The 22,383-nt window shown below is 49.7% G+C and overlaps 1 protein-coding gene across 2 annotated transcripts; it reads left to right on the forward strand.

Annotated features, from left to right (window-relative positions):
• The first annotated feature begins 137 nt into the window (after positions 1-137).
• SDHC (succinate dehydrogenase complex subunit C) lies at positions 138-20,617 on the forward strand. Of its 2 annotated transcripts, XM_065420042.1 has the most exons (6): positions 144-193; positions 8,023-8,079; positions 9,773-9,874; positions 10,880-10,941; positions 15,907-16,070; positions 19,572-20,617. In XM_065420042.1, exons 1-6 carry the CDS (start codon positions 174-176, stop codon positions 19,674-19,676), a joined length of 510 nt encoding a protein of 169 aa, XP_065276114.1. In that variant the 5' UTR covers positions 144-173; the 3' UTR covers positions 19,677-20,617. The 2 variants fall into 2 exon arrangements, with proteins under 2 accessions (XP_065276115.1, XP_065276114.1); XM_065420043.1 differs by lacking the exon at positions 10,880-10,941 and having other exon boundaries at positions 138-193.
• The last annotated feature ends 1,766 nt before the right edge of the window (positions 20,618-22,383 follow it).

Genomic DNA, 22,383 nt, shown 5'->3' on the forward strand with positions numbered 1-22,383 from the left:
AACAAAGTGCGTGTGTGTGCGCGTGCGCCGGGCACGGGGACCCGGGACTGGGAGTGAATCCCAGCTATGGGGGTCGCTGGGAGAGGAGGCCCCTCCCCTCCGGGAGCGGAAGTAGGGCAGGCGGACGTGCTTTGTACGTCTGAGGTCACTTCCGGACCTCGGAGGGTTGCAAGATGGCGGCTTCTTTGTTGAGGTGACGTCTGGGAGTGGGGGGGAGACCTGGCGAGTGTGGGGGGACCGGGTAGCGGAGCGGGCCGGGGCGGGGGGAGGGGAGAGACCTGGTAGCGGGACGGGGGGAGGAAGGGGAGGCCCGGCGGGGGGGAGACCAGGTGGCCGGGCGGGCCGGGGGGAGGCCCGGCGGGGGGACGGCGGCCGGGCCCTGGAGAACCCCATGGCGGGCGGGCCGGTGACTGCCTGTGATGTGGCTGCGCTTGGGACAGGGTGGAAGCGTTGGAGGGCTCGGGGCAGCGCTGGGACCCTGCCCCCGGCTTCTCCCCGTCACCTACAGCGGTGCTGCTCCTGCCTCCGGGGGCCTCCAGGGGCGCGCAGCTAGGCCAAGGCAAGAGCCTCGGTGACCTGCAGTCAAGCCTGACTGGCTCCCGCTGCCGGGGCGAGCCCGTGCCAGTCTTGTCTTAAAAACAAAGCACTGGAAGGGCAGGAAATTCTGCGGTGTTAATAAGCAAAAGATCCCTAAGGTCCCTAAACAGCATCATCAGTTCCCTTCACTCTCGCGCGGCATGTAGGGAGAGCTAAGTTAGACAGACATTTATGGTCACGTTGCACTGTCTAATGGATCTAAGCTGGCAGACGCCTGGGTAGACTGACCCTGCATCTTAGAACTGTGAGTACGGCCTGTGTCGACACAAACATTGTACAGCTTTAACTGTACTAGTTTAGCAATGTGGTGTAAACCACCCCACTGTGGACACATTTATACCTGTGTAACTTATCCCCATACGGGAAGGGGAATAACTTGTCCCCGTATAAGAGAGTTGAGGTGGGTGAGATGATATCTTTCCCTGGACCAGCTCTGCTGGTGAGAGAGAGAGTACGAAGAGCTCTTTTTCAGACCTCACCCACCTTGGTCCCAGGATATTAGGTAATACATCTACAATAACCCAGTATAAGACATCTTTATATGAGTATAACTGCATCCCCACTATGGATTGGACCAGTATAATTATTTTGGCCTTTTTTATTGGTCATAAATTAGGGAAAAAAAACAAATACCCAACAGTCCCTGCAAAAGACGAGCACTTTTCCGCATTCAGGTCTCCTTTAAAGGTATCACAACATAGTACTAACCAGCACAGGGTAGGTAGCTGAGCAACAGGTATATCTGTGACTGTGTTCTCATTTATTGCCACTGCTGCAGTCATGGTGTGGCAGAATTATGATGTACCTTTGCCAGTGTCATATGGAATGGGTAAGGCCCTACCAAATTCATGGTCCATTTTGATCAATTTTATGGTCATAGGATTTTAAAAATTGTAAATTTCATGATTCCAGATATTTAAATCTGAAATTTCATGGTGTTGTAACTGTAGGGGTCCTGCCCCAAAAGGGTATTGTGTGTGTGTGTTCCCCCCAAAAAAAGTTATTGGGGGGTCGTGGTATTGTCACCCTTACTTTTGCACAGCTACTGGCGGTGGTGCTGCCTTCGGAGCTGGGTGGCTGGAGAGCGGCAGCTGCTGGCTAGGAGCAGAAGTAAGGATGGTATGGTATAGCCACTCTTACTTCTGCACTGCTGCCTTTAGAGCTGGGCCCTCGGCCAGCAGCCGCCACTCTCTGGCCGCCCAGCTCTGAAGGCAGCAACACAGAAATAAGGGTGGCAATACCACAACACCCCCCTCCCCCCGCAACCCCCTTTTGGATTGGGACCCTCAGTTTAAGAAATGCTGGTCTTTCCCATGAAATCTGTATAGTATAGGGTAAAAGTACACAAAAGACCAGATTTCACAGTCTGTGACATGTTTTTCATGGCCGTGCATTTGGTAGGGCCCTAGGAATGGGTTTTCGATGTTCGTATTGGTTCAGGAGTTCTGGTTTCCTTTAGCAGATGAAGGTTGATCTCACTGTAGTCTGTGGTTGTATCTCATTATGTTGCTGGTGAGTAAAGGACTATTGTGTTCAATTTTGGTGTCCCTGCTTTAGAAAGGCTGTTGAATATTTGGAAAAAGTTCAAAGAAGAGCCACAAGAGTGATCTGAGTGCTGGAAAGCTTGCCTTACAGTGGAAGACTAAAGGATTTGAATCTGTTTAGTTTATTGATGAGAAGGTTGAGCATGGTCTATAACTCTTCTTCTTCGGCTATCCCTCAGTGCGAGGATGATGTCTGCCAAAGGGATTTATTGATGGGTTTTTAAGTGGCTGAGGAGCCCAATTTTTGCCCTGCAGATTTTCCCACAGAAGTGACAGGTGTAATCTTGGAGGAGACATAGTTGTTGGCTAGTGTTGTGCCCTTTCTTTACTCCTTTGTCGCTTCTGTCTCATGAGCACGTCTGTTCTCCTCAAAGTGGGCTATGGCTTGATGTATAGTGTGATGCCTCTGTTGAAGTCCTCCAGGTTGGTGGATCGATGCCTCCCTTTTTAAGGTGTACTTTCAGTATGTCCTTGAAGTGCTTCCGCTGCCCTCCACGATCCCTTCTTTCCTGGCTTAACTGAGAGAAGAGTACTTGCTTTGGGAGGCAAGTGTCAGGCAAGTGTCACGTACACAGTGACCAGCCCAGCAGAGTTGATGTTTCATGACCTGCGCTTCTACACTGCTGATGTTGGCTGCAGAGAGAACGCTGATGTTAGTGCATCAGTCTTTCCACCTGATCCTGAGAATCCTCCTGAGGTAGTACGGCTGGAACCACTCCAGCTGCTTGAGATGTTGTTTGTAGGTTACCCAGGTCTCTCACCCGTAGAGAAGGGTGGGGATGACAACTGCCTTGTAAACCAAGATCTTGGTACCTGTTTGTAGATCCCTATCATTGAAGACTTGTTTGAGTAGTCTTCCAAAGAATGTGCTAGCCCAGCGGATACTGTATTCGATTTCTGTGTCAGTGCTATCTGTTTGGGAGAGGTGGCTGCCAAGGTATGGAAAATGGTCCTTATTTTCCAGGGGTTCTCTGCTGATGGTGATTTGTGAAGTATGAAGAGTAGTTTATGCAGGCGAGGGCTGGTAGAATACCTTGGTATTGATAGAATATCCTGATATTGAGAGAGACCCCCAAGCTGTGATAGGATCTGCAAAAAGATTTAGGGTGCTTGCAGGTCGGCCTCTGTGTGTGCAAAGATGACACAATCATCTGCATACTGAATCCGTGATGCCAATTCTCGTGATCTTAAATTTTGTTTGGAGACGTAGGAGATTGAGAAATTGGCCATCCATATGATACTCAATCCCTATTCCGTCAGGAAGGCTGTCGCAGATGAGAATCAGGATCACGGCAAGGTAAATGGAGAACAGTGTTGGAGCAGTGACACAGCCCTGCTTGACACCAGTATGAATGATGAATGGTTTGATCTCTGAGCCGTTGCATCCCATCATAGAGTAGTTTGATGATGGAAATAAATTTCTTTGGACAACCAAACCTACACAGCACCATCCATAGGGCATCACGATTGATAGAGTCAAAGGCCTTGGTTAGGTCGATGAATGCCATGAGCAGTTCCTGGTGTTGCTCTCTGCACTTCTCCTGAATCTGTCGTGCCACGAAGATCATGTCAGTTGTGCCTCAGTGTGTCCTGAAGCCACACTGATTCGGGGAAGAGTTCCTCGGCAAGAGGGAGGAGGTGGTTTAAAAGGATCCGGGCAAGGATCTGCCCTATGACGGAGAGGAGGGCAATACCTCTGTAGTTCCCACACAAAGATTTGACCCCTATCTTGAATATTGTAACAATGTTGGCCTTCTTAAAGTCAGGTGGAATTTCTTCACAAGTCCAGATTTTGTCAAGGAATTGGCAAAGTTTGTGCTGGGACATTGTTCCACCAGCTTTAAAAACCTCAGCTGGGATGCCGTCTGGGCCTGGTGATTATTTTTATCTGGGTGATGGCACATTATACTTCCTCAGAAGATGGGAAACTCTCTGACTTGCCTGACATCATTGACATTCAAAAGCACTGGGATCAACTTAAAAATACTATTCACAGTGCATGTGCTGAAACCATAGGATATTCCACTCATCGGCACCAAGACTGGTTTGATAAAAACGAGGAAATCCTAGCATTAATTCAACAGAAAATAAATGTATTCTGTAACTGGCAAAGTGATTTCTCTAACCAACGAAAACATGAGGTCTATCATCTGCTCAAAGCTGAAGTCCAAAGGAGGCTACATGACATCAAAAACAAGTGGTGGCAAGAGAAGGTTCTCTGAGATCCAGGGTTTCGTAGACCAGGATGACATGAGAAGCTTCTTTCAAACCACAAAAGCTCTATATGGGCCAGGCTCCAAAGGCCCAACCCCCTTACATTCCCAGGATGGCTCCACTCTCCTCAAGGACAATGTAGCCATTAAACAATGCTGGAAGGAGCACTTTGAGAGCCTACTAAACTGTGAATCCACAGTCTCTGAAGACACCACTGAGTTCATTCCACAACACACAGCAATGGAATACCTTGCTGATTCCCCATCTTCTGAAGTCTATAACTGCCAGCGCAGGGAGAAGATGTACTATTAGAGGGCTCTTTATTCTAGCGGACACACGGGCCCAGTCAGACATACAAGAACCAGTGACTGGAAGTTGCAAGTAGAAAAATTCAAATGGGAAATAAGGTGCATTTTTTAAAGTGAGGATAATTAGCCATTGGCACAGCTTCATAAGGGGTGTGGTAGATTCTCTATCGCTTGGTATATTTAAATCAGAATGGGAGACTGATTCTCTGGTCTACCAAGGCCACTTTGCTCCATATAAACACTGCAGAGTGCTCCCACGCTATCAGGAGACAACCAGTGGGGAATTCCCTCTGTGCTGGCTCTCTCTCCTCCACACCAGTGTGAGGTAGAGGAGAGGGCTAGGGAAGGATAGAAGGTGTGGCTCTGTTACCACCAGTCCTCCATTAGAGTAAGGTTCCTGAGTGGAGAATTGAGGCCTGGATGCTTTACTAAGAGCTGTTGGATTTGATGCAGGAATGCTGGATGATGTTCTCTGGCCTGTTATGCAAGAGCTCAGACTAGATGACCGTAATGGTCTCTTCTGGCCTTGGAATCTATGAATATGTCAGTTATGGGTTCAGTACAGAAAGTCTGGTGGCTTGTATTGTCGGTGTCAGATCTGTTTGCGGTTCAGGCATAAGACTGTTCCCTGATCTTCTGCATGGTGAGTGGGCAATGATATGGGAGGAGAGTTACCATTGGTTGTGTAATAACAGTGCCTCTTCAAATTTGAGCTTTAATTTCTATTTTCCCAGCTTCCCAATAGTTTGACCATAATGAAGTCTTAATGTCCCTGTCCCCCTACACTCTGTCTTGAGTTACTTATACACCTTTTCTCACTGGAATCAAGGTTAACAAAGGTGGTGTTTTTTTCTAGATATTTTCTTACCTTTTTTGTTTTAAAAGACAGTTTTAGGCTTGGTGTGGTGTGGATGGAAAGAAACATCTTGGCTTGGGTGGAAAGCTTTCTGAGGTGTGCATAGACTCAGTTCCTGTCACAGACTCCACGGGCAGCTCTAAGTGAGCAGCAAGGGTCTGATTCGTCATTTCCCTGCACTTTGCACAGTAGATAATGTTTTCACCTCTCTTAGCCAACACTCCTATCAGTCTGATTTTTTTGGTGGCATTCTAAACTCACTGTGCAGCACTTTGAAACAACTCCACAAAATGTAGGACAATGGTAAATTGGGCCCTGGATGTGCATAGACTAAGCCCAGACATTAAAATAGAAGCAACTTGCCCATGCATGTAGTGTGACATTTGCGTTGGATTACATGGGTGCATTTTAATGTGCTCGCTGATCACAATCTCTGCACATATGCTAATGCAAACATTAATACCCTCTTCCCCTGCTGATAAATAAATTTCTAACTAGCTTTCTGTCTGCATCCCCCAAAGCTGCCAAATGCCCTCCTAATTTTTTTATCCATGGTACATATATGACCCCAATTACTGTAATATCTGAGCACTTCACAATCTTTAATGTGTTTATCCTCACAACCCCCTGTGAGGCAGGGTAGGGCTATTATCCCCTTTATTCAGATGGGACCCGAGGCACAGAGACTGCGTGACTTGCCCAAGGTCATACAAGGAGTCTGTGGCAGAGCAGGGAATCCTGAATCCCTTCTTGTTTCCTAGCCTCTGGATCCTCCTTCCTCCCCTCATTGCAGAAATGCCAGATTTGTTTAGCTGTGTTCCTTGTTCAGTTTGCCTCCAGCTTCCAGAAAAATCTTCCACTGACAGAAGTTGGAGAGAGATGAGGGGAGGAATCTGGCCACCTTGGAAGCCCTCATCCTAAACGTGTGTTGTTGTAGTAATTACTATAACTCCATAATGAAAGACACTGCAGAGAACTGCATTGGGAACCGAGCATGGAGCAACCCAGACAGTGCTTATCTTAATGGGGGCGGTGAATTGATCTTGGGAGACAGGAGGTTCTGAATTGCTAATGCTGGCTCTGCCAGCTAACTCGCAGTGTCACCTTGGTCAAGTCATTGAACGTGTGTTCTTTCCCTTCTTTTTTGTTTTATTTTGAATTGCAGTAGAGCCTAGGGGCCCCAGGCGTGGACCAGGGCCCTGTTGTGCTAGGTGCTGTACAAACAATAAAAAGAAGGTCCCTGCACTAAAGACTAAGTAAATTGTAAAACAAGGCTGATCCTCAAAGTGCGGAGCCATCAGCCCTGTCATGTGTACGCTGTCATTTTTTTTTGAAAATCTCTTGTCTTCTGCCATCTGTGTAGAAGGTGTCCAGGAGCCAGAGCTTCGATGTATGTAAATGTTTATAGCTTAGTTTAGGTCAATGGAGCTATGACACCCTGTTGAGGGTCTGGTCCCCAGGTGTCTTTGCCGCTGTGTCCTCCAGATCTGCTGGGGGATGGTTAAAAATGCCAGCACTGTGTTTACGGACTGGTGTTAATGAAACAGTGGGAGATTTCCTGAGATGCTGGAGCAGATGCAGTCTGCATGCATCTGAGGGTTAATTAATGTTTGTCAGTGTGCTGTAGATGACAGTGCGGAGTGTTGTTATACACTTAATTCTAATCATGCCACCAGGAAATGAAGTGCTGTCTTTTGTGCCTTGTCCTTGACAGTAACTTGGGAGAGAGAGCGGATGCTGTAGATTCCAACCCACATCTGCAAACTCTTGAGCTGTGGCTGGATTGGAGGCCTGGCTCTGCCCCTCTTGCTGGAGAAATGCCCTTGAATGTCAGAGTCACAATTACTGCAATTGATCTGTAGAGAATGGCTCCCACTGCTTTGGGGACCATAAAAACCTTATTTATCTCCCACCTCCAGTGTTGATGTGCCTGAAATACTGTGTGCATTGGGCCATGACATTGACCTGCCTTCTCGCTAACACTCGGAGAATAATGAATGGGCAAGGGTGAAACAATATAATGAAAAAGAGCTTTTAGGAGGAAAGCTGGTGATCTCTTTATTTCAGAGGCTTGAAGAGCTGTAGTCTGAACCAGCTCTTTTCATACTGTTTGGCAGGCACGCCTTTCTGGGACATTTACCACCCTGTCCTGATAATTGCTTCTCCTGAGAGTGAAGAATGGCCTGCATTAGCCTCGCTGTTAGTGCAGAGTACTGTTTATGCCTGTCTTATTAGCAAGGTATTACAGCTCAGTATGGTAATTACAGGGTATCATAAAGAGAGAACTCTTGGGCAGAGTCTGGAGAGTCTAACAGCTAGGCTCAGCATTACAAGTGGTGTTAAAATAATTCCTCATCCCCACGAGATTCACTCGTAAAACATCAGGCATTACACTGTGGTTTCCTCTGCTCCTGGTTATAAAAATGCCCCTGTATTGTGTGCATTTACCCCTTTCAGTGTCTAGCCGATATTCACAGAGTTCTTTCCGTCTTCTTTTTTGCAGACATGTGGGTCAGCGCTGCCTGTGGACTCGGCTCGGCCCCAGCCTTTCTGTGCGACAGTGAGTTTTTGAGGCTTTATTGAGAGTAAAGGGATTAATTCCTTTCTCCCTAAGGGATCCCTTCTAAGACTTCACTGCCTGTGCATGTTCTACCTGCTTATTAATTCTAACCATTCAGATATCTGGCGGGTGCCATGTGTTGGCAGGGTATTTACTATGTCATTACATGATAAATATGTGGCTAGTTAAATAACCTGCAGGTGTTTCTTTTGTGAGGTAATAATTGTGTCCTGGGATAAAATAAACTCCTGGCTGGAGGCTGGGGTGTGTGTTAGTCTTGGGCCTGGCTGTTATTGAATGTGTCAATGATGAATATGTACAAACACAGTTGGATTAGAATAGTGTAACCGGAATAAAAGCAGGCTCACTTTAGAAGGCGCTTTGGGATAGCCTCTTACGGGGTCAGCATTGATCAGGATTTGCATGCCGTACAGGTGCATCAGTGACTATGTTGCATCCCTGTGCTTTGCCCGTCACTGCGGTCATTCTGTGTAAGTTGCAGTGCAGCGTACACAGTAACTTTATACCTAACAAAGGTCTGATCAACAGAAACCCTCCCAGCTCCCGTGCTCCATGCAAGCTGCGCAGCTGGGCTCAGTGGGGGGTGGGGGAAGCTTTTGCTTTTTGTTTTTTTTTTGCTAAATCGGGCTGTAAGAGTAATTGCTGAGTTATCTCAGGAACATGAAATTACAAGGTCTTTCTTTGGTACAATGTGCAATTACCGTGGCAGTAAAGAGCAGGTTGCATGGTATCAGCCTTGTATAACATGTTATCAGACAGCTAATAGTCCGACTCGGCTGTGGTTGGGAGAGCTAGGGAAATCAACACTGTCTCACCATCCTAAGTTTTATTATGAAATGCTGAGAGCTGCCACTGACTGTCACCTCCTGTTTTTCGAGAGATCAGTGCTGCATTACTGCAGTTGAGACCAGCAGTGGTGCTTGAGCTGGCAGCTTTTGTTAGTTTGGAACTCTCCCTCCACCCACAAGTCCACCAGGGCCCAGTTTTGTTACCCTTCCAAACACATTGCGAAGCCTATCTTTCTCCTTTTGGTTAAGGATGTTGAGGAGGGTGGTTTGACGTGGATATATTTATGGGCAGTACTTGTTAAAGTTGTAATTTTGAAGTTGTGGGCTTGGTGCCCAGACCACTGGATGGCACCTATAGATGGATTTAATAATTTTAATAAATAAATACTCCTCGATGAGCTGGGAATGGAGGAGATGAATTCATGTCAGAAGCCTGCTTCCCTGGCATCTCCATTCTCACTCATGGCCTCACTGCATCTTCCTTGGGCTTCATGCAGACCTGATGTCATGTTTATTCTGCCTTTAGTTCTTTTTCTAGGTGCTGATTTGCAGGGCAGCTATGTGCTGGCCCCATTTTCAGAACTGTGCCCATGGTTCAGGTAGTTTTCCTGTTTCAGGATAAAACTGCAAAGAGCAAAAAGCTGCTGAGTGGGAGGGGCATTGTGTGTGGACTGTTTGACTTGTGCTGATGTGGAGATGGGTGAGGTGTCTCCCTTGGGATGTACAGCTCTGCAAGGTGAAATGCCCCTCTGGTTTTGCCCTGTGGACCTGGAACAGTCCTGCTCAGACAGTGATGTTCTGCGGGCACAGGGTAAATCTGAGTCACTTAATTCTGTTGCTCTTCCTTTTACTCCTCTGACTTTCTGCCTCTCCTTTTGTTCCAGCGTGGTCCCCATGGGAACAACAGCGAAGGAGGAGATGGCTCAATTTTGGGATAAAAACACCCAGTCGAACCGTCCCATGTCCCCTCATATCACCATCTACAAGTAAGAACTCCAGAGGCGTCTGCATCTCTGTGGAGTTACATCCCAGAGTCTGGCAAAGGACGTAACCCTCTGCATCCTCCCCTTCATGTGGAAAGAACTCTGTATGTTCCCTTTAGTCGTCAGGGAGCACCTGCTTTGTGGTTAAGGCAGAGAAGTGGGAGACCTGGGTTGTATTTCTAGCTCTGTCATAGACATTCTGAGACCTTGAGCGACGGAGTGTTACTTTTCCACCTGTGACGTTCTTCATCTCTGCAATGGCAATAATGAAACTGACCCACCTCAAGGGGTTGTGAGCCCTAGTTAATGTCTTCAGAGCCCTCTAACGTCCTTGATGGAAGGTGCTAGAGCGGGTCAAAGGATTATTTTCCCCCAAAAACCTGAGTCCAAAGGGTGTTAGGGTGACCTGAGGCACAGGAAGGGGATCATGTGAGGCCACTATAGCACACCTCCTCAGTGTCTCTGCATTGGGCTGTTCCCATGATCTGATTCTCTTGTGGTGAATTTCCTGTTGTGTTGGGATTTTTCTCATTTCTGTGTATGTGTCTGGGAGCCTGAATCCTGTCCTTCCCCTCTGAATCGGCAGCAGCCTTGCACTCTCCCCCCATCCTCCCTCCCTTTAAGCCCTCCCAGCAAACATGGGTTTTCTTCCTCCCAGGATTCCTGCCAGTGGGGTTTGTCATTCCTGAGCCACCCCTGCAAATTCCCTGCCTATTTTCCTTTTGGCTAGATTCCTTGAATAATTCTGAGTGCAGAAATACACAGCCAGCAGCACAGAGTGGTCTGGGAATAGATTGGTCATGCCTCTGCGCCCCTTCTCAACAAGTTTATGTGAGTTCCCAGTTTGTCTGGAAGGCTTCCAGCCTGTCCTTCACCCTCACATTATCTCAGGCTTCTCCCTAGACTATCTCACCTCTAGCATGCTTCAGACACCCCAGATGTGCTGTTTGCATATCACCCACACTCCATGAGTGGCTCCTCTTTCTGACAAGGTCTGTTGTTTTGCAGGTGGTCTCTGCCCATGATGATGTCCATCGGCCACCGTGGCACTGGTGTTGCAATGAGTGCAGGTGTGTGATTCTCTGCCTCAGGTACCTTCGGGAGTAGACGGGCCTTGGTCAGCATCAGTATAGAGAGCTTCCATTTGCAGTCACTAACCCTGAGACAACTTGACTTTCATTCTGTTGATTACCTTGTCTCTCCTTGTCCTCAAGGCAAGGAGTTGGAGTGTCTCTGCTGTAGTTGCCACAGCTGGGCTCTGTAATGGGCTGTACTGACTGCACAAATAAATACCCATTGCTCCTAATCTCATTCTTTTCCTTCTGCAAGCTGTGTCTTGCCACATACACTAGTAGAGCCCTGCGTGGATACACAATTTATATCCATGGATACAAAGTGGATATCCGTGGAGCTGCAGGGCTCTAGTGACAATGAGCGAGACCAGCAGGGCCATAGCCAGTGAGTGGGCCAGGAACCGCAGCAGCGAAAGCAGCAGCATGTTGGGCCACTGCTCCCAGGAGCCAGTACCCAGCCTGGGCAGCTCCTCTGGTGTGGCTGTACCGCCCCCACCCCTGATCATTGGGGTGGGCACCAGGCTCACTGGCAGCTGTCCCTGGTCATGATAGTGGCTTGCACGCTCCTGTCCCGTCCATGCAGCAGTGTGTGTCTCCTGTCTGGGAGCGTGCTAGCCGCTTGCACACACTAGTGGGACGAGGGATAGCTGCTGGTGAGCAGTGGGCAGGGCTGGGGTGGTACAGTCTCCTCCTCGGAGCTGCCCAGGCTGGGCGCTGGCTCCTGCAAGTGGTGGCCCGACATGCTGCTGCTTTCACCGCTGCGGTTCAGGGCCTGGTCACTGGCCCTGAAGCACCTCGGATATCCACTTTATATCCTCAGATATAAATTGTGTATCCGTGCAGGGCTCTATACATTAGTGTCCAGACTCCTGTACCTTGTCAGACCTGGTGCCCTGCACATGTGTGCCATATGTAAGTGGTACCCTTCCTGGGAAAGTCAAGGAGGCAGCATTTTCTATTGGTTAGAGCATGGGAGACTGGGAGTCAGAAAACCTGCATTCTGATCTGAAATCTGCCACTGCCTTGCTTGAGCAAGTCACTTACCCTCCCAGGGCCTCATTTTTGTCTGTTGGGGACTGGCTCTCACATGGGGTGCGTTAGTATAAATGCAAAGTGGGGTTCGCTTTTGCTTTGCCGTGGCTTCCCGTTAAAGGGCTACTGCCCCAAGCAAGAACCCCAGTGTGGGGAAGCCACTCATCAGGTATGAATTGAAAGAGCAAGGTCAGATTCAAATGGGTTTTCTAAGCTTTCTGCAGGTATTTATTATTTGTATTACTGTAGTGCTAGGAGCCTTCGTCATGGATCAAGATCCCATTGGTGTAGGTCTTATACAGACACAGCTGCTGCCTTCCCAATTAGGGCCCCCTACAGAGACACTGATAGTGCACACTGGGTGGGGGAGTAGGTGGCACCAGAATTGGGGCTGCTAAACCATGTCCAAACAGATAATTTGATCTTGTACCATTTAACCAAAACACTAATATTGAAACCTTAACAGTATTTCTGACCCACATTCTCCTATGGCCCTTCCTTCTTCTCTGGCTGTGTAAAGCATCTGGCTCTTTAAAGTGTTTGTGCTACTGCTCAGCCTGCTGGGAAGAGGTGGAGCTGTGTTTGTAGGGGGAGGGCTGCGAGGGGGTGTCTGAGCAAAAGGAGCTTCACCCTTAGAGTTCTTCCTCCCGGGACCCGAGAGCGAGGCAGTAATACAGGTGGGAACAGGCGCTGAGGCCAAGGCCTATGTTTTCCAAACTGGACCTTCCCTTTAGGTGCCTGATTTCCAACACCTGGAAAGCCGTGAGGACCTGCAACCACAGTTGAAGTCAATGGGAGCTGTGGGTGCTCAGCACCTCTAAGGATTTGGCCCCAGGGTTTGGAAGTTGAGCGCCCAAAGGGAGAGGCCACTTGAAAATGTAGCCATAGGCACGCTCGTAAATGTGGGCCCAAGTGACAAGAGCCAGTGCAGAGCTGTGGCTGGAACTCTGCTCTCCTGTGCTCCAGCTGCAGGGGGTTTGTCTACACAGCCCATGGCAGCGAGTCTCGGAGCTCAGGTCAACAGACTCAGGCTTGTGGGGCTTGGGCTACCGGGCTAAAAAGAGCTATGTAGACGCTGCAGCTCAGACTCTGGAGCCTAGGGAGGGGGGTGGGTTTTAGAGCCTGTGCTACAAGGTCTACACAGCTTTTTTTAGTGCGATAGCCCAAGTCTGTCGACCTGGACTCTGAGACTTGCTGTTGCTCTCTATGTAGACGTACTCTAACGGTCAAGGTGTTTGGGGGCAGTGCTGACGTGCAGGGTATTTTCAGAGCAGGAACACAACTTCTGCATAAGAAGCAGGATACATAACGGCCATACTGGGTCAGACTAAAGGTCCATCAAGCCCAGTATCCTGTCTCCTGACAGTGGCCAATGCCAGGTGCCGCCGAGAGAATGAACAGACAGGTAATCATCAGGTGTTCCATCCCGTCGCCCATTCCCTGCTTCTGGCAAACAGAGGCTAGGGACACTATCCTGCCCATCCTCCAGGAACTTATCTAGTTCTTTTTTGAACCCTGTTACAACTGGGGATTGTGGGGAAACCCATGGCTAAGAGGTTTGCATGAGCCCCTGCAGCCCCCCACTTGTGACTTTGTACCAAATTTAACTCAGGTCTTTGTGGTGTGCTGCTGTTGGAGCAAAATGATCAGGAAGGAAAGGGAGAGAGTGAGGGGCTGCTAAGAATAACTTCACCAGCCCTCCCCTTCCATCAACTCCTAAAGCTGGCCCTGGAATGTGGGGAATGTCTTTGGGGAGAGGCGAACCCCCCAGCACCCTTCCCCCCCCAAAAAACACAAACACACACACACACACACACACACACACACACACACACACACACACACACACACACACACACACACACACACACACACACACACACACACACACTTGCTTTCCACAAGGTGGGTGGAATCTGAAATGAAATCCACAGCAAAGCTTGTGTCTCAGGACCAGAAAACGTCTGTTTCTGCCAGTGGGGGAATTTAACTAAAGATTGGATAAAAATGGCACTAGAAACCTTGGTGCTGTTTCCAGATGGACTCATTACACAGAGGTGCTTGTTGAAAGGGGTCTAGTGTAGGTTGGGCCTCAAGGCTTGAACTGACCATGTGATCCCTGCCTCCCTTTTGGCTTTCACTCAGTTAAACCCCAGAATTGCTAATCTGTGCAGCTAGGCATTGTCACACAAAAAGCTGAAGGTCCAGCCAGGTGCCAGATGTCAGGAGCATGAGCCGCAGAGTCTGAATTCGGTTACAGAAATGAGCTCCAATGAGCCCAGCAGTGTTTAACCCGACGTGAGTGCTTGCTGCAGATCACTCTGTTACGTCAGCGCAATTTATCTCCTTGCTGGATCTTGTGAGCCCAGCGGGTTTATTCCCTAATGCCCTTTGAGTTAGCCCATGTGCCCTTCTCCGTAATACCATACCAGGAGGAGTGACACCCATTGTGCCAGGCAGAGAGGTAGTTTGTCAACATGGCCCAAGCCTTGTGGTCCTGTTGGTCATTCTCCTCAGCCCAAAGCTACTCCTTCCCCAGAGGGCTGGGAAATGCCTGCCCTTCTGTGCGGGGGGCTTGGCCAGCAGCCAGTGTGCTATCGAACCTGCTAGTTGTTGTTCAAGCTCACAAAGTTGCCATTGCCTGTAAAAGAGGATTTATTACTCACTTACAAAATGAGCCCTTTGTTGACCTCTGCCATGGGAACAGCAAGAGGCCTTTAGAATCCAAAGGGTAACCCCACACTGGCTGCACTGTCTCACCAGACAGCTGTGCAGCCAACAAAATGGAACAGAGCAGGGAGCTCTGCTTTCACCGGCCAGGCCAGCAATTACATGAGCACTTGATTCCTGCACTTTCTCAAGGCAAACACAGAGGCCATTGAAACCATGAGTGGCTGAACTGGGAAGCAGCTAGTTGGCTTGGAGGCGCTGGCACCACTGCTGATAGAGCTGCTTAAGCCCGCGTACCAGAGGAGAGCAATCGGGCTCCACTGAACGGAGGGTTAATCACGGCTTGGCTAGCTCTTCTCTCTTTGATCACTCCCATTCTTTTGGCAGCACCATCTGTAAAAAGCCTCTTTGCCTAGAAATGACAGAGAAGCTGCCACCACTTCTCCAGCTAGCATGCTCACTTATGTCAAGCCGTCTCTTTGTGTGCCAGCCTCTTCACGTGCCATTGGGCTGCTGGGCTTGGCTCCTGCCAAACTCTCTGTTTGGTTAGTGGTTGGCGAGTGGATATTTTTGTCCTGCTATTCTGGACTCTCGAGGACTTTCTGGTGGAGCTCCTCTCTTACATTTCAGACATTGAGGGGATCCTCTGAAACTTGGCATTCCCAGGTAGTTTGGCTTATGCACTAAGGCCCTGATTCTGCAAATGCTTGAGCGTGTGTCACTGTACTCTCAGGAATAGTCACTGGGGGCTACTCGCATGAGTCTAGTTACTCCCATACTTCAGTGTTGGCTGGACTGGGGCCAACATTAAGGTACTTAATAGCCTTGTTGACTTCAGGGGGTAACACTGTGGTAACAAAGTGACCTCACACCTTCTATTCTCTTGCTATTTGTTTATTTAGCCAAGCTGAGTCTGTGACTGGAATTGTTCTTAAAGGCATAAGTGTGTCAGAGCAAAAAGTGACCTCTCCTGCACTAATCACCTAAAAGTAACTCTCCTTCTAGCTCCTCACTATGACATGCAGACTTGAAGGCCGCTCCCTGTGGGAGCTGTGCTGTACTGATACAGAGGAACCAGGAGAGTGGGAGAAGAAGTTGGCTCATTTTGTTTGCACTGGCTTTTCAGGTCCCGGGGGAGTAGGAGCCCCTGGCTCCCAGCTGGGGAGTGCTGATTATCTTGCAGGGCTCTCTCTTTCCTGGTGAGTAAGCTGCTGGCTAACATTGGCAGCTGGTTTGACTTGTGGGTTCTTTCTTTTCCAGGGGTGTCTCTCTTTGGTCTGGCTGCCTTGATTCTCCCGGAACAGTTCCCCTATTACCTGGCATTTGTGAAGTCGCTCAGTCTGGGGCCTGCTCTTATCTACTCTGCTAAGTTTGCTTTGGCTTTCCCCCTCACCTACCACACCTGGAACGGAATCCGACACCTTGTGAGTAGCCTTGATGGAGCTGCATGTATGTGTCTGTCTAAGGTGCAGGGAGTTGGGTGGGCATACTTTCAGAAGTTCCTAAGTCCCATTTTCCAACGTGACTTGTCACTTTGGCACTTCTGAAAGTGTAACCTCTTGTTTAATATCCCCAACTTGTAATGTCATTGTCCTGTGACGATGTGAGACCTTCCAAAATGACTGTTTTTCAGTGTTAATATCCGCTCACAATAGCCATGTTATGTTATATATTAATATTATATTACATCTGTCTGTGATCTACTATAGTCCCTTTATAGAAACCAGCCCTTAATATTTGCCCTGGGCAGAAACTTGGGAGGCAGCATCTCAGTGTAGGAGAACTTTGCGGATTTAAAAAACAGCTGAAGAGAATATTGGCTCCCCAATGTGGGAACAAGATGTGTTGCTTTTGCTGCAGAGGCAGCTGGCTCAGTGTGTGACCTAATCCCTTCTGCTTTAGGGGAAGTGTGGCTCAGGGGTGCTGCACTTCAAACATGGATTTGTGCTGCACACGTTGGGTGCCCACTGTGTTCTCGTCTCGGTGGCATAAGCATTGCTTCTCTAATGAAGTATTGATCCCTGGAGTTTGTATCTTGCTTCTGGTATTACCAGATGCTTATGATGAAAGAAACCCATCATGCACCTGGCAGAGCTGTCCCTGTAGGGATCAGTGGCATCCTGAGGAATGAGGTGAGGGGGCTTTGTAAATCCCTCAGCTGGGGAGACTGGTTGACCCTGGTATGGCTGGCACTGCTGCAAACATTGTTCATTTTGCAGCCCGCCAAGAATTCCAGATCAGATCTGCGAACATGAGGCCTGGCCCAGGGCTCCAGCATTGATCCAGCTGGCTGAGCCCCGTTTGCTCACGGAGTTGCTGTCAAGCAAATAGAAAAAGTCTTAACAGTCCTCTCATTAGGGCCTTGTGAGTCAAATGCGGGTTGAAAGACTGTAACTGCGTATTTACATTAAAAAGGCAATGAAACTGCCTCCAAATCTATGTTAAAATAACCAGCAGTGCTGACAACTGGCCAGGCGGATGGCTACATCGCAGAAATGTGGGGCAGGGAACGGTTAATGCTTACATTGTTAGGTGTTTCGTTTCCTTGAATAAACTGCAGTGCTTTGGTGGTGGTGTGTGTGTGTGTGTGTGTGTGTGTGTGTGTGCATGCACTCCGGTCGCTCCACTGCTGGAGAGTTGGTTACTATTGTGTGTAGACCTAAATTCAGTTAGGTCTCCAAAATCAGACCTATTATCACATCACTAGCCACGTAAACCAAAGGCACTGCCAGCTTAGGCTGAAATTCCCAGCTCTTTCCTCCCTTAACTTAGACTTTTAGTGCACTGGTACATCTTCTGATCACCTGATAGCACCTGTATGTGACACGGAGCAGTCCTACATTGGCCAGGGCTAGCAGCAGACTGAATGACCAACTAGGTCCATGTCTGACACCGTGGTGATTGACTCACACTCCATATACAGAGACACAGTCAGAGAGAAATTCAGACAGTGAGGAAAATGACTCCTGAATGCTGCGTTCCCTGTCTTTGAGGGGACGGGGCTGACTGCAGGAGTGGCCGGGTTAGGAGCAGTGGTAAGATTCCCCACTGGAGAAGGGGAGATGCCTCCTGTGACTGATTTTTGGCTTTCCTGTGGAGCTCCTTGGCGTAATACTGAGTGGGATCAGTAAGTTCCCATGTACAGAGGGAGAGCTGAGGCACAGAGCGACTGTTACATCCAGTGTTATCTGGAGTGTGGACTTACTATGGGTGCCCACTCTGAGGCTACGTCCTCACTACGGGGGGGGGGGGGGGGGGAATGTTGATTTAAGATACGCAAATTCAGCTACGCGAATAGCCTCCGCTGGTGGAGTACAAGCGTCGATTCGGGGATTGATTGTCGCGTCCCAACGAGACGCGATAATTCAATCCCCGAGAGATCGATTTCTACCCGCCGATTCAGGCAGGTAGTGTAGACCTGCCCTGAGACATCTGGGGCCTGATTTTCCAGTGGTGTCTCCATTAGATTTTTGTTTAGAGCAGAGGCTGCCTCACACTTTTGAAAACCAGGACATTGTCTCGGGTTGCTCACCCAGCACCAGTGGATGCTTAGAAAGTTTAGGCCTAAGTAACTGGCACAAAGTCATACAGGTAGTCAATGGCAGAACTGGGAACAGACAAGACTGTCTGCCTTGTCTGTTGCTGCCTGCCACCTCAGTGCATTACTGATGGCTAAGGCTAAGTTTTAGTCAGGGGTATTTTAAAGTCACGGACAGGTCATGGGCAGTAAACAAAAATTCACAGCCCATGACCTGTCCATGACTTTTACTAAAAATACCCGTGACTAAAACTTGGATGGGGAGGGGGCTGCCCGGGGGCCCAGCAGGTGCTGGGGGAGTGTGGGTGGCACTGCGTGGCCCAGGACACCTGCTGGTAAAGGAGGGGGGGAGAGAATTGGTGGGGCTGGCAGGCTCCCTACCTGGTTCTGTGCCCCCCGCCCCCCCAAGCTCAGCTGCTAAGCGCAGGCATGGCCAGGCAGCCTGTGTGCTGCCTCTGCCGCCCCTGCAGCTCCCATTGGCCATGGTTCCCAGCCAATGGGAACGGCGAAGCCAGTGCTCTGGGCAGAGGCTGCGTGCAGAGCTGCCTGGCCACACCTCCGCCTAGCAGCTGAGCAAGGGGGGATGTCGCTGCTTCCGGGGAGCTCCCCAGGTAAGTGCCACCCAGAGCCTGCCCTGTACCTCAACCCCCTGCCCTGTCCCACACCCAAACTCTTCTGCTGCTGCAGGGGAGCGGTGGCCCGAGACTGCCCCAGCAGCAGCTGGTGTGACTGGCACAGGGGCTGCCTGAGCTGCCCCTGAGCCAGGTGCACTGGCCGCTGCAGAAGTCACAAAGGTCACGGGAAGTCACGGAATCCGTGACCTCTGTGACAAACTCGAAGCCTTACTGATAGCCAGTCAGAAACCAGATGGAACCAGCTTCGCTGGGACAGGGTTTGTCGTTCGTGTGATGAACGGGAGTCACGGTAGCTAACTCCACAGGGCATTATCAAAGATTGCTCATTTCTGTTGGGTCATCTAGGCCATTCCCAGGATGATCCCTGGCAGCAGCATTTCTAGTGCTGTGTCCAATCTAAGTGCTGGGGCTCACACTGTCCCTGCACGCAGCCTGCACCCCTCACCCTAGAGACTCCTACAGAACTTGTGATAGGTCCCCCGGCCCCTTCCTCACTTGGGCAGTTCTCGGCACTCCCTCCCATTTGCAGTCAGGTGCTCAGAACACACTACTCCAAGAGGGATCTCAACAGCTCCATAGCCAGAGGGGCTGTTCCCTTCTCTGGCTTGTTCTTTGCCTATTTTCTGCAAAGCACTGATGGCCCTGGGCTCTGGAGGCCTGGCGTGCCTGGAGTTCAGTTGCAGACTGTGTGAGTGCTCCAGTGGGACGCCCTGATTCCTTGCTGAGTGTGTCTCTGTTCTCTTTGTGTCTAGATGTGGGACATGGGAAAAGGATTTAAGATTCCCCAAGTCTACCAGTCTGGAGTCCTGGTCCTGGTCTTGACCCTGCTTTCCTCCGCTGGACTCGCAGCCATGTGAAGGCACCTCCCTCCTGAAGCCCTCCCTTCTCCTACAAGGATTTGATTCATCTGGTGATCTGGTCCAGACAGAGCTCTGTGTGTGTGTGGGGGGGGGGAGGGCAGGAGGGACTAGAGACTCCTAGATAACTAAATTGTTGGGGCAAGATGGTGCTTTCTGCTCTTTGTAAAGCATGTGACTGATCAGAGTTTGCTTATTACTAGCCCTGAGTGATGTGCTGTCTCCAGCTATCCTAGCCCAGCGAGATCCCAGAACACCCTTCCAGAATGCCACGGGCAGGAGTCCCAGTCCAGGATGTTCAAGACTCTAGGTAGCCACAAGCAGCTGGTAACTGACAGCTGATTAGCAGTTGATTCTTATCCACCTAGAGCATGCTCAGAGGAGCTGCCTTCTTTAATTCATCGCTGTTCTTTCAAATTAACTCTGGTTCACTTGCTTTCTGCTCTGCCCTGAAGCTTGAGACAATACTGGCACTGTGTGCCCCCTCACTGGGCCTGAGCGGGGTTGGGGGAGGAGAGGCGAGTGCCTCTAGCCTAGCGTCTGTGTGTAGGCTCACGTAAAAGACAGCTGTCCCCATTGATGCTGGCGCTGGTTCTAGGGCAAGCACAGATTGAGCCGCCGACGCCAGCGCCCGTGATGCTAGTAAGGGGAATATGGAATTTGATGCTGTCCTGGGTAAAATGCCTAACTGCTGGAATCTGGCTTTCTGCTGCAGTCAGCATCCTGTGGGCTTTACAGTGGGGAGAGGGGCAGCCTGTAGTGGGCCCAGTGCTTGGGGGCTGGGCATGTTGAGTTCAAAGCACTCTGTGCAGCAGCTCACAACTCTTCCAGCAGATCAAGGATAAGCACCCGTATATTTTGGAGTCTTCAATCAAATCTGTATTTTTTTTTCCCCCCCCTCTGAAAATAAATCTGTTCTTTGAACCTTTTGGATGACTGCCAATGCCACGGTCTCCCCCTCACTGTGCACTGTCACTCCGGCCCGTGTGTTTGTAACAGACCCACCCTCCCCAGTAAAGCCGGCTTTGCTCTTTCACACCACATGCTGGCAGCTGAGTTATTGTTACAGATTTTCAAATAAGCTGCCACTTTGGCTTTTCGATAGACTCTAATGAAACATCCGAAATCTGAACAGAGATACATGGAGAATTTACCCTGAGTAGATGGAGAATGTCGTGTTCTCTTCAGAGAAGCAGCGCAGAGGTGTGTGGTGTGACATGGGAGTCGGGGTCCTCTGATCTCATGTTATGGAGCCCATAGTGACTGGCTACCCCTTGGGTATGCAGTTGAGAAGCCTGACACTGGGCCTGCACCCCATGGTCATTTACACGGATGTGAAATGCTCCCGGCTCAGTGTGGTGGCATTTCAAACCCAGTCCGTGCTCGCTTTGTGCTAGTGCCCCAGGTGCAGGCTGCTGGAGAGTGCTGCTAAAACCCAATGTGCTCCAGTAGTTGCGTTTACACTTGGAGGCTCTGTTCTGCTCTGCCAAGTGACTGTAAAAATGGCCTCTTCCTATTCAGGGGCTCTGCCTCTTCTATGGAGCAGTTGGAGCTGTTGACTCTACTGTCTGCAGGAGGGGTTTTCCTCCCCCTCCTGTTGATGCTGTGGAGCCAGCATGGACTGTCCTGAAACATGAATTCCGCTGTCTCCAAAATGGCTCCAGGGCCAGCAATAGCAGCACAAGGTTCCTCCCACACTGCCCCACACAATGCTTCAGCTCTGGGTGCTTTGGTGTCCAATGCCTAGTGGGGGTTTGGCCTCAGAGTAACAGTGAGGTTATAACTCCCCGGACAGCTCTAGGCCCTTGTGTGCACTACCTGCAGATGCATTTACCACTGGGTTGTCATGGGGTTAAGATGCATGAGGCTATAACCACTCTAGCCAGTGCTGGTGGCAGAGCAGTGTGGGGGGAGTGCCCTATAACTGTCAGTGAAGGTGCAGACCCAGGGAGGCAATGGTGCATGGGCACCTCTCCCAGAGGAGGCAGAGAGATAATCCTCCTTCCCTTCCAATGTCATGGAGCCAGCAAACAGCGCTGCCTTTTGGTGGCTACCGGCTTTAGTCTTTCACTGGTAATTCCCTCCCCAAGTGAGCCAGGTGGGTAGTGACTGAACAGAAGCATGGCCTGATCCGGAGGCCCCAGTGGTAAGGTCAGGGCCTGGTGCAAGTGGTGACCATGGACAGAGGAGAGTGTGCTTAAAGTGCCCTGAAAAGCATTTGTACAAGATGGGGTGTGGGCACCGTGTCTGTGCTGGATCGGGGGCCTGGCAGGGGCTGAAAGGGTTTTTTGCTTTTAGAAATATTAGCAGTGTCCAGTCTGCTTGTCCTGGTTTTGCTGGGGGATGTCTGTCTGGGGGTCTCAGGATATCTATGAAGGGAGCACTAAAAGCCCTAGTTAAAAGGGAAGGGGTGGAGTCTTTGGCAAAGACTTCCTTTATCCAAAAGGTTAGTCACTGACATTAGGTTCATAAATTCCAAGACCAGAAGGGACCACTGCAATCATCTTGTCTGACCCCTTGGATAACACAGGAGAGAAACGCCTCAAAATAATTAATAAGAGCAGAGCTTTTAGAAAATTGTCCACGGGGGAGAATCCACTCTGACCCTTGGTAAATTGTTCCAATGGTTAATTACTCTCACAGTTAAAAATATACACTTTATTTTCAGTCTGAATTTTTCTAGCTTCGACTTCCATCCACTGGATTG

The sequence above is a fragment of the Emys orbicularis genome, chromosome 20 (genome assembly GCF_028017835.1).
Source record: "Emys orbicularis isolate rEmyOrb1 chromosome 20, rEmyOrb1.hap1, whole genome shotgun sequence".
NCBI lineage: Eukaryota > Metazoa > Chordata > Testudines > Emydidae > Emys > Emys orbicularis.